At 40.2% G+C, this 16,595-nt stretch overlaps 1 protein-coding gene across 1 annotated transcript in view; it reads left to right on the top strand.

Moving 5' to 3' along the window:
- Rapgef6 (Rap guanine nucleotide exchange factor 6) overlaps positions 1 to 16,595 on the top strand; it is a 166,205-nt gene that overhangs the window by 145,584 nt on the left and 4,026 nt on the right. The window contains exons 16-17 of the mRNA XM_008849303.2: positions 750 to 990; positions 7,947 to 8,104. Coding sequence (XP_008847525.1) covers positions 750 to 990; positions 7,947 to 8,104 — 399 coding nt within the window. The remainder of the gene's footprint in view (positions 1 to 749; positions 991 to 7,946; positions 8,105 to 16,595) is intronic.

Raw genomic sequence — 16,595 nt, 5'->3', positions numbered from 1 at the left:
TACATGCAGGCAATACACACATACACATAAAATAAAAATAATAAATAAAATATTTTTAAAAAATAACCCAGGGACTGGAGAGATGGCTCAGCAGTTAAGAACACTGACTGTTCTTGCAGAGGACCCAGGTTCAATTCCCAGCACCTACATGGAGGCTAACAACCATCCTTAACTCTAAGGGGTTCCAGAAGAATTCAACACCCTCTTCTGACCGCCATGGGCATTGCATGACACGGGTGCACTTTACATACATGAAAGCCATACATTCATACACATAAAACTAACAAATGAAATATTTTAAAATTCCAGTGTGGTGGTACATAATTGTAATCCTGACAGTTGGGAGGCTCAGGCAGGGAGGTCTGTGAGAGTTCAAGACCAGCCTGTGCAGCATGACTATCTCAACAAAACAAGGCAGATGAGAGCAGGAAAGCAGGAAAAGCAGCAGGAAGGCAGACCTCTAGGCTGGGTTGTGGCTACATGGTCAACTTGCATGAGGACCCTGGCAGTGTCGGTACCTTGGCCTAAATAATCACCTCTGGTTTTCAGACTTGATGGTGGCCAACTTTAGTTCTTTTCCACTTTTCCAGGGACTTGATTATCATTCTTCAGCAAAACTAAAGAAAGAAGATCTAGCAGACAAATGGACTTGAATCTGACAGTGATTGTGTTTACCTTTAAAATGTGTTGTTAGTATGAAATTGTCAATGAGAAGAACCCGGAAATGACAATTTTGTTTATTTCCACAGTGTTCAAAGAATTGCTTAGTAGGACTGAACAAGAGAAATCTGGTGTTCCTCATATTCCAAAAATTGCTGAAAAAAAAAGTAATCGCCATTCAATCCAAGATGTACCAGGAGATATTGAACAGGCATCACAGGAGAAGGGAAATAAGAAAGTTAAAGCAAACACCGTTTCAGGTGGAAGAAACAAAATCAGAAAAATTTTGGACAAAACGCGATTTAGTATCTTGCCTCCAAAACTATTTAGGTAGGTAATATCAGTCTTCGTTCTATGGGAATTTTCATATTGGCTGTAAAGCTTTTTTATTGAAGGGAAGGGGATTTGTGTCACTTGGTTTTTATACAGCTAATATAGCATAAAATCTTCAAGTAGGACATAAGAAAAATTTAAAATTTCCCCCATCAATCTCAAGACATATCTGTTGCTACTAGTTATTCTCACCTGAATTCTAATGATCAACTTTTTAATCTTTGGGTTTTGTTTTGTTGAGACAAGGTATTACTATATAGCACTCATACACATGGCTAGAATACAAGAGTCTCCTGCTTCAGCCTTCCCAGTTCTGTGTTTATAGGTTCCCATGCCCAACTTAAATCAATCTTGTGTTTAAGAAATGGGCTATCACCAGGCGTGGTAGCACATGCCTTCAATCCCAGCTCTCGGGAGGCGGAGGCAGGCAGATCTATGTGAGTTCAAGGCCAGCCTGGTCTACATACTGAGTTCCAGGCCAGCTGGGGCTGTAGGGAGACCCTGTCTTAAAAACACAAAAAACAAAAACAATGAACTATCACCAAACTATGGAATACCTAAAGGTTTTATGTGTAAATGAAGGTTTCTAAAATGGTGATTGAATTGGTCCACTAAAGTGTTATGGTTTGGATTCACTCAGGATAATATTAGTTTCCTAAAGCAGTTTCAGAGTCCTAAACAAGTACAGTATCAGCATAGCACAGTACTTAGTACTTGTGAATAAAACACATAATGCCATTTCATATTTTTTTTTCAGTAATTAAAGTTCTCAGACTAGGGTAATGGTTCAGTCATAGGGAAAGGTTTTGCCACTCAAGCATAAAGCCCTGAGTTTGGGTCCACAGTACCAGCCTCCTGAGAAGGCAAGCTCAGCGGCTAGCACCTGAAATCCTGACTGGCTGGGGAGACCAGGGACGGGCAGAGCCCTGGCCTGGGAGCCAGGCTAGCAGAACCAGTGAGCTCTGGGCTCCAAGAGTAGAGTGTGGAGCAGTTGGGGAAGACACCTGATGTCACCCTGTGGCCTCTACATACATGCGCACACATGGGTGTGAACTCACACACCAAAAATCAGAAAATGTTCTTCTAAGTTCTACTTCTAAGCAGGGAAACAAATTTGCTGTTCATTTGACTTGGCCTTTGTAGACACGATAAGCCTTTGCTCCTAATTGCAATCGTTTATTTCTAAGTGACTGCTTTCATAGAGGGGTGTGATTGATGAAAATCAAACTGTAAAAGAGCAAAATTTGTTATTATCGTACATGCTAGCACACACTGAGAAAAGGCTTGTAACCAGTGCAGGTTGAGTGGAGAGAATATGGAGGGGTTAGCCCACACTGAAGACATCGGGGAATGTTCGAGATAACTAGAAGTCACTGCACAAAAGGCAAAAAATCAGGGACCAGAAGATAGAAAAGCAACATGGATTGTTCCTTAATGGGTAATGTTTTGAGTTCCTCTTCTAGTGGGTTTAGTCTGAAAAGCATACATTTTGGGACTAGAGAAATGACCAGTGGTTAAGAGCACTGGCTACTCTGTAGAGGCACTGGAATTCTGTTCCTAGTACCTACATGGCAACTAACAACTGTCCGTAACTCCAGTTCCAGGGGATTAGATGCTCTCCTCTGGCCCCTGTGGGAATTGTACAACATGGGTGTGATTATATACACTCGGGTGATACACTCATACACATAAAGTTATACATCAGTTTTATCTGATTCTCATTGTGACTGGAGGCATAGGTTGTGACACATGTCATCTTAAACCAGAGAATGCCATAATTGGAACTCATTTTAGCAATGTTAGAGTCCCATTCTAAAGCAATGCCATGTCCATACTATTTGGAGAGTGAGAATTAGTTACTGGTCGTGAACCCTGTGCTCATGGCATGAGACATAGAAGTTGAGGTCACCAGGAGCAGGCAGCTGAATGTTTCCCATATGTTCACTTTGTTTCATTACCAGACAAAGAAAAATCTAGCAGAAGCAGGTTTATTTAAATTCAGATTAGTTTTTTGGTTTTGGTTTGGTTTTTTTTTTTTTTTTCATTATTAAGCAGTATCCATTTCTTGAATCTTGTAATTTGTGTGAGCAAATTTTTGTCTCAAAAAGACCAAAAAAAGGAGCATTGACACGTGAATGGAAGTGTGCTGTGCTTAGAAATGTCTGTCTGCCCAGGTAACCTCTTCTAGACACTCAGTATAAGTATAGTAAAGCATGAATCCCTTCAGCCACCAACATAGCAAAAGATTGGATGTTTTAGAGCCATAGATGTTTCTGAGGCCCTTTTTGTGATGGGGAGAAGCTAATTTGCCCTTGCATCTGTCAGACTGGGCACTCGGCATTTTTTAGTATGTATGTTATGTTTCTCGGCACTTAACATAATTTAAAATTAATTGAGGGGACTAGAGAGATGATGGCCCAGCAGTTAGAGCATGGCTGCTCCTGCAGAGGACCCAGGTTAGATTCCCAGTACCCACATGGTGGCTAACAGCCATTCATAACTCCAGTTCCCCATTGGAGATCCAGTGCCCTCTGATCTCTGTGGGTATTGCATGACACAGGTACACTTACATACTTTCAGGCAATACACTCATACGCATATAAAATTTGGTGTTAGTGTTGGTTTTTGTGACAGGGTCTCCCAGTAGCCCAGCTGGCCTGGAACTCGCTATGTAGACCAGGCTCGTCTCAAACTCACAGAGATCTGCCTGCCTCAGGTATGTGTCATCATGCCCAGCAAAAAATAAAATTAATTGAGATTTTTTTTTTTTTTTCTTTTAGGGGATCAAAACTAGGGCCTTCCACATGCTAGGCAGGGGCTCCTCCACTCAGCCATGTCTCTAGCTGTTGGCCTTTTTTGAAATAGGGTCTCACTATGTAACTGGAACTGGCATAAAAATCATTGTGTGATCTAGGCTAGTCTCAAACTCATGAGCCTCATGCCTTATCTTCCCAAGTGCTAGCAGTGCAGGCTTGTACCACCACACCCAGCAAACAGTTTTGCTATTCAAAAATACACTGCCCTACCAGATGTTGGTACACATAAGCCTTCCATTTGGACAGTAAGGCAGAAGGTTGGTTAATTCAAGGTAGTCTGGCTAAATAGTGAGTTCAGTGAATGAGATCCTATCTGAAGAACTAAAAATCATTTAGGAAAAAGTAATCAGGGAGATGCCAGTCGATAAATAGGTAGAAAACATGATTTGAATGGTCCATATCAATACTTAATGTTGGGGCTGGAGAGATGGCTCAGCGGTTAAGAACACAGTTGTTCTTGCAGAATACCCAGGTTCGAATCCCAACACCCACATGGCAGCTAACAACTGTCCATAGCTCCAGTCCCAGGGGATCCAACAGCCTCTGTGGGCATTGCACGACATGGGTGCACTTACCTACATGCAGGCAATACATGCATACACATAAAAGAAAAATAATAAATAAAATTTTTAAAAAATATTTAATACAAGAATATGGTTTCAGATGATTGAACAACCTTTCTATAGAGCTGCGTGTTCCTTCTGTTGAGGACTTGCTATGTTACCCATGCTGGCCTTAAACTCTGGGATCAAGTGATTCTCCTCCTTCAACTTCTGAGGACCTAGAAAGACTAAAAGTCCAAGTACAGGAGACTGGTTAGGTAAATGGTACAGAAATGACAAGAGGGAGCATGCCAAGATGTCAATTGTGGGGCTAGAGAGATGGCTCAGTGGCTAAGAAGTTACTACTTTTGCACAGAACTGAGTTTGGTCCAGCACTCACATGGCAGCTCACAACTGTCAGTAACATAAGTGCCGAGAGATCCAATGCCACTTCTGGCCTCCACGGGCACTAGGCATGCACATGGTTTATATACATGCATACAAATAATCATAGAATTAAAAATAAATCTTTCAAAAATAGAGAAATATGTCAGTTGTGGGGGTTTTTTTGTAAAGTGCTAATAAGTTTTCTCTTCTTGCTGCCTTTTTTGTGTTTCCTGCCTAAAATATTTGGGTTTTTATTGAAATAAAAGATTTAAATAAATTTCATTTTATGATTGTTGAGTATCCTGTGTCAGGACTCCTTGGGAGAGGCATGGAAGACAGCTTCTGTTTCACCCTTGAGCAGTACTTACTCCATTAGAGTAGTTTTCAGAACATTGTCAGAATGTCTGTCTGTAGAGCACCAAGGCAAGAATGTAAAATAGTTGAGAGTAGGAAATTCTGAAATCCTAAACCGTCACACACTTTTAAAACGAAGACTTGTTCTTGAAAATTAAAGTGAAAGCTGGGCATGGTGGCTCATGCCTTTAGTCCCAGCACTCAGGAGGCAGAGGCAGGTGATTATCTGTGAGTTCAAGGCCAGCCTGGTCTACATAGTGAATTTCAGGCCAGCTTGGGAAAGAGACGGGGGAGAGGGGAGGGGGAGGGAGAAAAGAGAGGAGAGATTACTGATCTGACAGCTGTAAATTATGACATAACAATGTGATTTTTATTAACTTGAAAATATTTCACCTTTCAGAAACTCTTACTTCCCCCATTTAAATCGCTCAGCTTTTGTCCTGCCTTTAATCGCAGTTGCCCAAGTGGCATCGCTGTCTCATGCCCAGAAATACACTCCAAATGTCTTGTCAGTATAATTTTTGTTTGCTTTTAATGTTGGAGTAATTTTTCATGTGCATATTGATACTATTTTGTGGCCTTTTTAGTTTCCTAATGAAACCAAGAACTTTCGTTCTAAATAAATTTAGTGTCAAGGAACTAATTTAAGGAGTTTTTCAAAAATATCTTGTTTCTATTACTGCCTCACCTCTCAGGAGACTCTTTGGGTAAGAAACGACATAACTCTTTCTCAGATAGGCTTTATTAGTTCAGCTTTAAGCATGGATATTTTGTCAGTTGAATAGTGTTTCATTCCTGTCGTAGCATGGATTGTGCATGACAGTAGAGTGTCCATTTATACATGCTCATGCCCTAATTACCCTGGATTTTTGGTCTACTTATCTGAGTATGGATAGATAGTATTACATCTGACTATTACAAAACAATGTTTACAATCACTAAGAGATAATATTCTGTTCACATTGTCTGTAGTCTATTCCAATTTACTTCAACTGACAGGACTAATTGCCTTTCATAGAAAATTCTTAACTTTAGGACTGGGGACATAGCTTAGATGGTAGAGTATTTGCCTAGTTCCCATTAGCCTGTGGCTCCCCACGCAGCACATAAGCCATTTGTGGCAGTAGAATAAGCCCATTATCTCAACTTTGGAGGTAAAAGCAAGAGGAGTGTTAGTTCAAAGTCATTCTCCCCACACAGAGAATTCCAAACCAGCCAGGGCTCCAGGAGAATAACTTCTTTAAAAAGGTGCTTTCCTAAGCTGGGCGTGGTGGCAGATGCAGGCAGTTCTCTGAGTTCAAGGCCAACCTGGTCTATGTAGTGAGTTCCAGGCCAGCTGGGGCTGTAGGGAGACACCCCACTCCACCCCCCAAAAAAGGTTACCTGATTTGATGAATCTGGGTATTGGTACAATTGTTTTCAGAAATCAGTTAAAACTATTAAAATAGATGTTGATGCTTTATCTGAAATTAACTATCTGGGAGTGCTCCTTCTCTTAGCTAATCTTGTCAATACAAGCCTAATTACAGAGAGCTGGTTTAGGGTATGCATAATTAATTTTCAAAAGTATCTCATTCTCCCAAGATTAGTTTGCTTTTCCTCCCTAGGAACAAGTTCTGGGTTTTGTAGTACTTCCTTTGTTATGCCTGTCCTCTGCTTCTCATTATCAAGGATTTAAAATGGATGCTGTTCTCACTTTAATTTTGTTAAAAGTTCTTTACTCCAGAAAAATCAGAATCCTGTCAGGCATTCTGGTGCATGCCTTTAATTCCAGCAGAGGGAGGCAGATCTCTGTGAGGTCAGCTGGATCTCCATATCAAGGCAGCTAGGGTTTCAGGGAGACCCTATCTCAAAAAAAAAAGGAAAAAAAAGAATCTTACTTGTCTTTGTGCCAAAATGTTTGCCCAGTTTATCTGAATTAACCCTCACTGTGGTCTGTTGGTGTAGCTAATATTAGCTACTTTCACAGGTAAGGAAGCCCAATATCCAGCTAAAGAAAGAAATTTGTCAGAGGCAAACAGCTAAGATCATGGTCTGTCTGTCCTCAGCCTAAATCCTTTCTGTCATACCTTCCTGGCTCTCTCCTCCTGACCCTGCCTTTGTCTACTGTTAACAGTCATTGCTCTCCATTGCTTCATTTAATCTTTTCCATGATACTAGGTAAACCTCTGTGTGTACATGTACAAGGCAGAAAGCTGCACTGAGCAAAATGAGATAGGAACTAATATTCAGGAAGGTTCCTCAGCATAAGTCCATCCTGAGCTAGTGAGCTACTGTTTGGTCATTGGTGCTGATGGAAATCTTTTTTCCACTGCAGTCTTATAGTTTATAGAACAGTTTTACTTTAGAATTAACTAATATTTAGAGACACGTAAAGACTCACAGTGTTTCTGTTTTTTTCCTTTCAGTGGATTTAGTTACCTCTGTAGTTAGTGTTTGTATTTTAAAAGAAAAGTTTCTTGCTGCCTTAAATGGCTGACTTACCTTCTCTTATGATTCAGTTGTGGCATTTCCTGTGGCATGGCTCTGTATCACTGAATCGACACATTCAATATCAGATACTGGCAGATTGCAGGCAGTTATTAAACATTCTGATTGAGCTTATCCCCAAAACCAGTGGAAGCTAAATTCCTTTGTGATTAAATTATGAATTTTATTGTAATGTAATTTTCAAAAACATTTCATTGCTTATTTCTTCATTATAATTGCCTTTTTAGTTGCTGAATTATTTTAACTAATTGGTGAAAGCATCACTTTGAATTGGTTTTGTTATGCTTTTCTGCATAGTAAATAGAAATGTTTGCTATTAAGTACCATCTAATAGTTTACAGTGATATGTGATTTTCTTTTGAAGTGATGGAGGCCTGAGCCAATCACAAGATGACAGCATTGTGGGAACGAGGCACTGTAGGCACAGCCTGGCTATAATGCCGATTCCTGGGACGCTCTCTTCCAGCAGTCCCGATCTCCTGCAGCCTACCACCAGCATGCTGGACTTTTCCAATCCTTCAGGTGATGTTTCAGTGTGATTTCATATGGCCAAATTGTTTCCTGATATACAGATAGGGTCGAGCCTTGTGCAACAGATTATGGATTTGCTTGCAGCCTCTCACCTCTAGTTTATGGCTTCATGCAAAACAACAATGGGGGAAATTGTCTTTTTACCTAAACTGGAATGGTTAATTCCTTCGAAATTGAAAGTTCATAATAACAACACTACCTCATTGGTCTCTTTTAATGCAGTTAATCTTAGAATCTCTGAATGCTGAACTATCTTTGTAATTTTGTATCTTTGAAAGTCCTGGGTTTTTTTTTTCTTAACACCTAAATCTGAAGTTGTTTTTGTCATGGATTCTTAGCACAGCATCCCAGCGTCCTTCTCACTGCTCTTTAGATCTTCAGGTTGGAACATAAGTCATCTTACATGTATTGGCACCCAGTGGGAGCAAAGGTCATGTTCACCATATGATCTAGAACTTCATTACAAAGAACAAAACCTTTGACTTCAACTAATTACATATCCATTGTTTAAAAAGAAGTAACTTTCCAGGTTGGGGATTTGGCTCAGTGGTAGAGCACTTGCCTAGCAAGCGCAAGGCCCTGTGTTCGGTCCTCAGCTCTGGAAAAAAAGAAAAAGGAAAGAAGTAACTTTCAATAAAAGACAAAAAATTAAAAACTGAACTGTATAATTATAATTAAGTCCCAGGAAGAGAAAGAGGAAAAAATAATTCTTCAAAGATTTACATGTTTCAGCTTAAGATTCAGCATAAGTTTTCTGTTCCAACATACAAAGGAAAGAAAATTACATAAATTTCAGTGGTAGAAAGAAAATAAAAATGTAGTAAAGATTGTGTTTTCTTAAGTAAAAACCCTTCAACACAACAGAAAATGGTTTAGTGAAGGTCATTGTGTATATTTCATTTATTTATTTATTTATTTATTTATTTATTTATTTATTTATGCAACTTTAAAACCTCAAGAAAGTCTGGTATGGTGGGTGTGGTGGCACATGCCTTTAGTTGCAGCACTGGGGAGGCAGAGGCAGACGGATCTCTGTGGGTTCAAGGCCAGCTGGGGCTACAGGGAGACCCTGTCTCCAAAAAAAAAGGCAGAAAAACACAGCTTAGTGACCATAGTTGTATGTAGTATTTCCTTTTATTTAAGTTGCTTCTTAACTTAAGCAGGAGATTATTAAACTCAGCAAGCTGATGTTGTAAATCTTACTTTCTGTCGGGCTGTCCAAATTCTTTCTAGATCAAAGATTCGAGTGAAACTTTGCTTACAAATTTCTAGCAGTTAGTGAGTGTTCGTCATGAGAGAAGTCACTCCAGTTCTTTGATCAGAAGTTAATATAAAGTTTGTTGCCAGTTTATAAAGCTAAATCTTTGCCTGGAAAGGTTAAAAAAAAAAAAATCAAACACTAACGTGTCACAGAGGCAGGAAAACAAGACTAGATTCATTTTGTGAGACAGAAAAGAAATGCCAGCACCACATTGAGGAAGCGCTGCTCGGATGAATCTCCTCGTGCCTCCTGTTCGCGCAGTCTGCAGCTTGGTGGATTCGTGACAGTGGCATGTACTTCTATAACTGCCCTTCTGGGGTTTGTAAGATTCTCTGTCCAACCCCGTGACATCTTTCATGCTTCCTGAGGCACTCACCCTTTTCAGCACACTTTCAGGGCCTTTCATGTCTTATCATGTGGTGGAATGGGAAGTGGGGGGGGGGCATTCTACTGTGGTATTTCTTACATTCCGTAAAAGATTCACAAATAGAATATTTTTACACTCCTCAGGCATAACCTACATATTCATACTCTGATGAAAAGACATATTTTGAAGAATGTGATTTATATAGTTAAATTATTTTTATGGCTATATTGTCATTACTGTCATCACAAGCATATATAGGAAGAGAAGCTGAAGACAGGCTGGGGAGGTGGCCCAACAGGGTAAGGCTCTTGTGGCCAGGACTGAGGACCAGAGTTCAATCCTGGAACTCACGAGGTAGAAAGTGGGGATGAAGGACTAAGGAAGGGATTGAGGGAAAGGAGAGAAAAGTAGCTAAAGGAGGGGTTTAGGTAGGGGAGCAAAGACATGAATCTGAAATGACTGAGATGCAGAAACTGCCATCCCGTGTAGCTGAGAGTCAGGTCTGAAGAGGAGGTGCTTCTCAGCCTGGTTTCAGATTGTGTATACAGTGAAAAAGCTCAGAGGTAGCCTTGTAATACCTGCTCAAGAAAGTCTGCTGTGAGTCAAGTCAGTAATGCAACTGGATGTTATAGACACTGAGGTTTTGTGTATACGTGAGTCTTTTTGAGGCAGGGTTTCCCTGTAGCCCCAGCTGACCTGGAGATCGCTTGTAGACCAGGCTGGCCTCCTATCTGCCTGCCTCTGCCTCCCAAGTGGTAGGATTAAAGGTGTATGCCACCACACCTGGGTCTAGATTTTTATTTTATTTTATGTGTGTGAGTATTCTGCATGCATGTATATGTGTATGTGTACCCATTCATGAGTGCCCGCAGAGGCCAGAAGAGGGTGTTGGGTTCCCTGGAACTGGAGTTTCAGAGGGTGGTTAGTCACTGTGTGAGTGCTGGAAACCGAAACCAGGTCCTCTGCAAGAGCAGCCAGTACTCTTAGCTGCTGAGCCATCGCTCCAGTCCCCTATATATTTAACTTTTGACACCTCCCCAAAGGTATAATTTGTGAAAGGCCTTCTATCTAGTGATACTGTTAGTTATATTTATGTTGGGGAAAAAATGTTATTACCAATTCCAGATTAAGTGCCTTAGATTGTACACAGTAGCACTAAAATTGACTGTGTACATCATACATTTATATTGTAGTAGCCGTGTGTCATTAGCCAACTTTGATGGATGTTTGTCATTCAAGCTCAACTGTATTTATTCTGCATGTGTAAAGTTTTTATGAGTCATATCCAGAGTGCAGGCAAAGCTACAGAGCTAGTGAATAGTTTGCTTTGATCGCTGACATTTTATGATTTTGCTTTATTTTTGCTGCCTACAGCTGTTGGTTTTTACTGTAAGTATCTTGATGTTCTTCTGTCATATTTGTGCATAGCTTATTTTCAAAGAAGAAATCACATGATAGAGAACTCAGTGAAGTAGGAAGCAGAATTTTTCTTTCCACTTAAAGGTAGTACTGACATGTATCCTTTTAGTCATTGTATGAGAGTCAGGAGTATATATGCCATTCTATAATTGTGAAAAGTTTTTGAGGGGCTGGAAAGTTGATTCTATTTAAGAGCACTGGCTGCTTTTGCAGAGGGTTCAATTCCCAGCACTGATATGATGACTTAACAACCATCCACAACTCCAGTTCTATGGGATCTGACATCCTCTTCTGACCTCAGTGAGCAATACACGACACAGGTGCACTTACATATATGCAGGCAATGCATTCATACACATAAAAAATAAAAGTTTTTATAAAAGTTTTTTTTTTTTTTTAATTGTGTGGAGAGGGGCACACCTGTGCTAGGGCACACCTGTAGAGGTCAGAGGACAACTTGTAGGAAGAAGTTTTCTTCTTGCACCATGTGGGTCTCAGAGATGAAACTCAGATCATCAGGCTTAGTGGCAAATGCCTTTATCCTGAGCCATCTCACTGGCCCTTTTATGTATTAGTTTTTTATGTTCTCATCTAGCTTAAAGAATTTGTAGTATGGGGCCTGAGGATGTACTTCAGTTATTAAAGTGCCTGCACCTTTAACAGCTGACACAATGATGTACACCTGTTATTCCAGTTATTAAAGTGCCTGCTCCTTTAACAGCTGACACAATGATGTACACCTGTTATTCCAGCACTAAGAGTAGAAATAGGCAAATCAGAATTTAAGGTGATTCTCAGCTACATAGCAAGTTTGAGGCCAGCCTAGGCTAACTTTGAGACCCTAACTCAAGTGGAACAAACTAGGCCAGGTGTGGTAGCACAGCAATCGAGAAGCAGAGGCAGGTGGATCTCTGTGAGTTCAAGGTCATCCGGGGCTACGGGGAGACCCTGTCTCAAAAAGACAAAAATGTGGAACAAGCCGGGCGTGGTGGCGCAAGCCTTTAATCCTAGCACTCAGGAGGCAGGGGCAGCTGTATCTCTGTGAGTTCAAGGCCAACCTGGTCTACATAGTGAGTTCCAGGACAGCTGGGGCTACAGGGAGACTCTGTCTCAAAAAGACCAAAAAAAAAAGTGGAACAAATTAAGGTATGGCTGAAATAAATTTGAATCTGAATTTTTTTCAGTTTACATATAGAACTTTCTGCTTTTTCATTTAATAACACAAAGCTTATTTAATATAGCAGACTTAATTCTTTCTACATTCAAAGTCTTAATTGATTTTTGCTACTTTTGTTTCGGTTTTTAGTTTTTGAGACAGGGTCTCCCTATAGACCCAGCTGGCCTGGAATTCACAGAGGTCTATCTGTCATTGCCTCCAAAGTGCTGAGATTAAAGGCATATATCTTTTCATAAATTCCATTGAACAGAAAGTGTGTGTGCTGTTCCCATTACCAAAATGAGGTGTTACCTTCTACTTGCCCATTTTAGTCAAGAAAATACCTTAAATACTTTTCTGTGTCTGGGTATAGCATTCTTAAGTGATCAAATTCTTTGAACCAGTCTCATTTGTGGACATTTGCATATTGCTGTTTTTTTGTTCATGTCTTTACGTGTTTTATGTTTCCATTATCACATTATGAATTTTACCCAAAAAAATTATGAAAATTTTTCTCATTGTATAAGGGCCTGGAAAATATGTAAAATATTTACTATCTGGCCCTTTCTGTTAATAGCCCAAGTGTGGCAATTCTTGGCCAATTCTGTTATACCTTAATTCTTTGACTTGGTTTGCCTTGGTTTTATGACACTTGTCACTTTATGGATTGTCTTGTTACTACTTTTCTTGAACCCCTTTCTACTTTTTTGAATGTTAGTGATACCAGTGTCAGAGACTTACGTGTCTCCTTGATCACTTTATCTTTATCACCTAGAACACTGTGGATGTTTCACAGATACTTGTTCAACAATGAACAGCTAAAAGCAGAATGAAAAAGTAGCCTTCCTAGGAGTCAGAGACAGGCAAATTTCTGTGAGATCAAAGCCTGCCTGGTGTACATAGAGAGTTCCAGGTCATCTGGGGCTAGAGGGAGACACTGTCTCAAAAACAACAAAAAGTAGCCTTTGTTTTTTAAACGTCCTCTGCATACCTGGAAAATTTTCCCATTTCTAGTGTAATCTCAAGGTTAATACACCCTTACTTTATTATTTTTTATTTTACCGATGCAGGATTGAAGTTAACACTCTAGAAATTGCATTTCTAGCTTGAAAGGTTAGAAAGTCATTTGCTGTCAACAGCCTGATCACCTGAGTTCCATCCCTGGGGCCCACATGATGGAAGGAAAGTGATTCCTACAAGTTGTCCCTCTGACCTCCACTTGAGCACTGTGGCCTGCGAGTGCCCTCTACCAACAAATAAATACAAAATACATAATACCTGAGTCCTCGGACCAGTAAGTCCTCCACATGACCAAGGTGTTTCTAAAATGTCTGTTCTGGGGGGCTGGAGAGATGGTTCAGTGATCAAGGGCACTGGCTGCACTTGCTGAGGACCCAGCCAGCACCCACATAGCGGCTACAAACCGCCCTTAACTCCAGTTCCAGGGGAATCCGAAGCCCTCTACTGACTTCCATGGCATTGCACAACACAGGTGCACTCACATACATGCAGGCAATACACTCATACACTTAAAATAAAGATAATATATAATAAATGTTTTAATTGTTTTAAGTAAAAATGTCTGTTTTTCTAGGGCTAGGGAGATGGTTGTCAGAACACTTGCTTAGCATGTACAAGACCCTGGGCTCAGCCCCTAGTATCATCGGGCAAGGGGAGAGGGTGAGAGGGGAACTTTTTCCTTTGGAATGGAGTGTTTTTCTTTGCAATTTAGCTTCCTGACTAAAATTTGAGGTGATTAGATTATTTTTGATTTTGATTTAGGTTTAGTTCTGCTTTGTATTTACTGTTGATCAAATAAGTTAATGTTGTGCATCTGCCATGTGCTGAGTGTTCTGCTTGGTCTTGTGTATTATTTTCTCTTCTGGCAATAAATATATATATGCTTGTGTGTACGTTCTAAAATAAGCAAAGGTTACACACCATTCCTGGTGCCAATTAAATTCTTTTGATGTTTCCTGGTATTCTAGGCAGGTGTTCATGACACTGGCAGATTTTTAGATTTATTCTAGAAGCATCTTTTTTTTTTTGGACCAGGTCTCCCTGTAACCCCAGCTGGCCTGGAACTTGCTATATAGACCTGTAGATCCTTCTACCTCTGCCTCCTGAGTGCTGGGATTAAAGGTGTGCACCTGTGTGCATCTGTGAATGATTTCCTCTGAAGAAGGAAATAATGGGATAGATGTCTTGCTATTCCTTCAGAGTGAGCTAGAATCACTTGCTGAGGCCCAGCCTCCAAAGCTGTAACAAACAGCCAATTCTGGAGCTTAGGCTCCAGATTCATGAAGAGGCCAGGAGTAATACAAGTAATAAAAATACTGGTTGATTTTTTTTTTTTTTTTTATTCTTTTTTAAAAAACAATTAAAAGGGGGCCTAGAGAGATGGCTCAGAGGTTAAGAGCTCTGGCTGCTCTTGCAGAGTACCCAGGTTTGATTTCCAGTATCCACATGGTGGCTAACAACTGCCTATAACTCTAGCTCCAGGGACTCCAACACCCCCTTCTGACTTCTGCAGGCATTGCATGACTCAGGTGAACTTACACACATGCAGGTATACGCTACGACACATAATAATAAGTAAAATGTTTTTTAAAAAGAGTTAAAAGAAATAGTGAAACCCTTTTGGTTCTCTTTCTCCTGACAAACCAGACTTTCTGTTGGCTTATAGTGCTTTTCTTGCACCAAGCAGAACAGCAAATCTGATCTAGAGTAACTTTGTAAATTCAGACGATGCTATTAGTAGCACCATAGAGGTTTACTCCTTGACAAGAAATCAGAGCAAGAAGTACTGATGATTTGAATCTTTGAATACATCAAGGAAAGATGGTTTGGTACATCCTTCTTAGAACAGAAGCTGTATCCATGAAGAATTCTGTTTCCAATGTCACTGTAGACCCAGAGCGTCCAGCATCTGATGGGAAGACCTTTCCCTTTAGCATTGTATCCCCTTGGAACTGTTTACTCAGTTGAACCCGGCCGGGTTCTTTTGGCTACAGGGCTATTTTCTTCTGTGATTGCTTCCTTCCCTGTCTGCTCCAGTACTCTCATCTTCTCTTTTGGAACAATCTTGTAATTTTTCCTCTAAAACTCATAACGCATACAGTGCTTAAACTGGTGATGCTGAATAAGCATAATAAAATTTCTTGAGCCAGCAAAGTCTCTACAACCTATCCCTATTGCTGTCATCACAATCTACAATAATAATTAAATACTATTTTTAAATGAACATTTTCCAACAATAATTTATTTTCATAGGGAAAATTTAACATTTATGTTTTCATACTACTTTTCATTTACAGTGTCAGCACAGCAAACATTGTTCTGGCAGTATAAGCTAGTCGTCTATGAAAAGAAAAACAAGCAGGAGGAGGAAGATCGCCAACTTACACATGGATATCATGTGAACATTATGTTAAATAAGATGTATCTACTGGTGACAGAAATCACAACACAGATTGAGGTGTTTAGCCTTATGGACATTTAAATGTTTGATGTGAAGTAATAAGATAAATATAAAGCTCAGTACTTGCTGAGCAGGCAGGAAGACCTGCGTTCAATCCCTCGCACTCAGGGAACAAAAACAAAAATGGGTGCTGCATTGCACACCCATCACTCCAGGACTGAGGAGACAGAGACAGTGATCACTGGGCTCTCATTGGTCAACCATCTAGACAGGTAGGGAGCCCCAGGTTCAGTGAGACACCCTGTCTCAAAAAAATATGATGAAGAGTTGTTGAGGAAGACACGTAGCATAAACTTCTGGCCTCCATGTGCATGGTCACACATGAACACCTAAACATAAACACAAAGAGAATTTTTTTTTAAATTAAAATTAGGCTGAGCATGATAGTGCCAGCTACCATCTAGTTCCAGTACTAGGGAGGCAGAGGCAGGTGGATCTCTCTGGGTTCAAGGCCAGCCTGCTCTACATAGCAAGTTCCAGGCCAGCTGGGGCTACAGGGAGACCCTGTCTCAAGGACAAAAAAGTAAAAATAAAAGCTAGAAAAATGTTTGCCAGTTTATAGTGTTGGTGTCTAGTGTGATTCAACAGGAAGAAATAGATGGTTTCCAGAAGTATTGGGGATAGAAGTATTGGGGACAAAGATGATCTTTGAAAACAGGCAGCACAGCAAAGCAGGTTGTGATAAACATTTTTAGTAAGAACATGACCAAATTTGCACTCATAGTCTAGGGTTGTGTAAAATACGATCCCTGGGGAATGATGTGGCAATGATGTGTTTCAAATCTTCTCACTCTTTTT

The sequence above is a fragment of the Nannospalax galili genome, unplaced genomic scaffold (genome assembly GCF_000622305.1).
Source record: "Nannospalax galili isolate Female #2095 unplaced genomic scaffold, S.galili_v1.0 scaffold424, whole genome shotgun sequence".
In the NCBI taxonomy this organism is placed as follows: Eukaryota; Metazoa; Chordata; class Mammalia; order Rodentia; family Spalacidae; genus Nannospalax; species Nannospalax galili.
The sequence above is the reverse complement of the archived record's forward strand: the minus strand, read 5'-3'. Positions and strand labels throughout refer to the sequence as shown.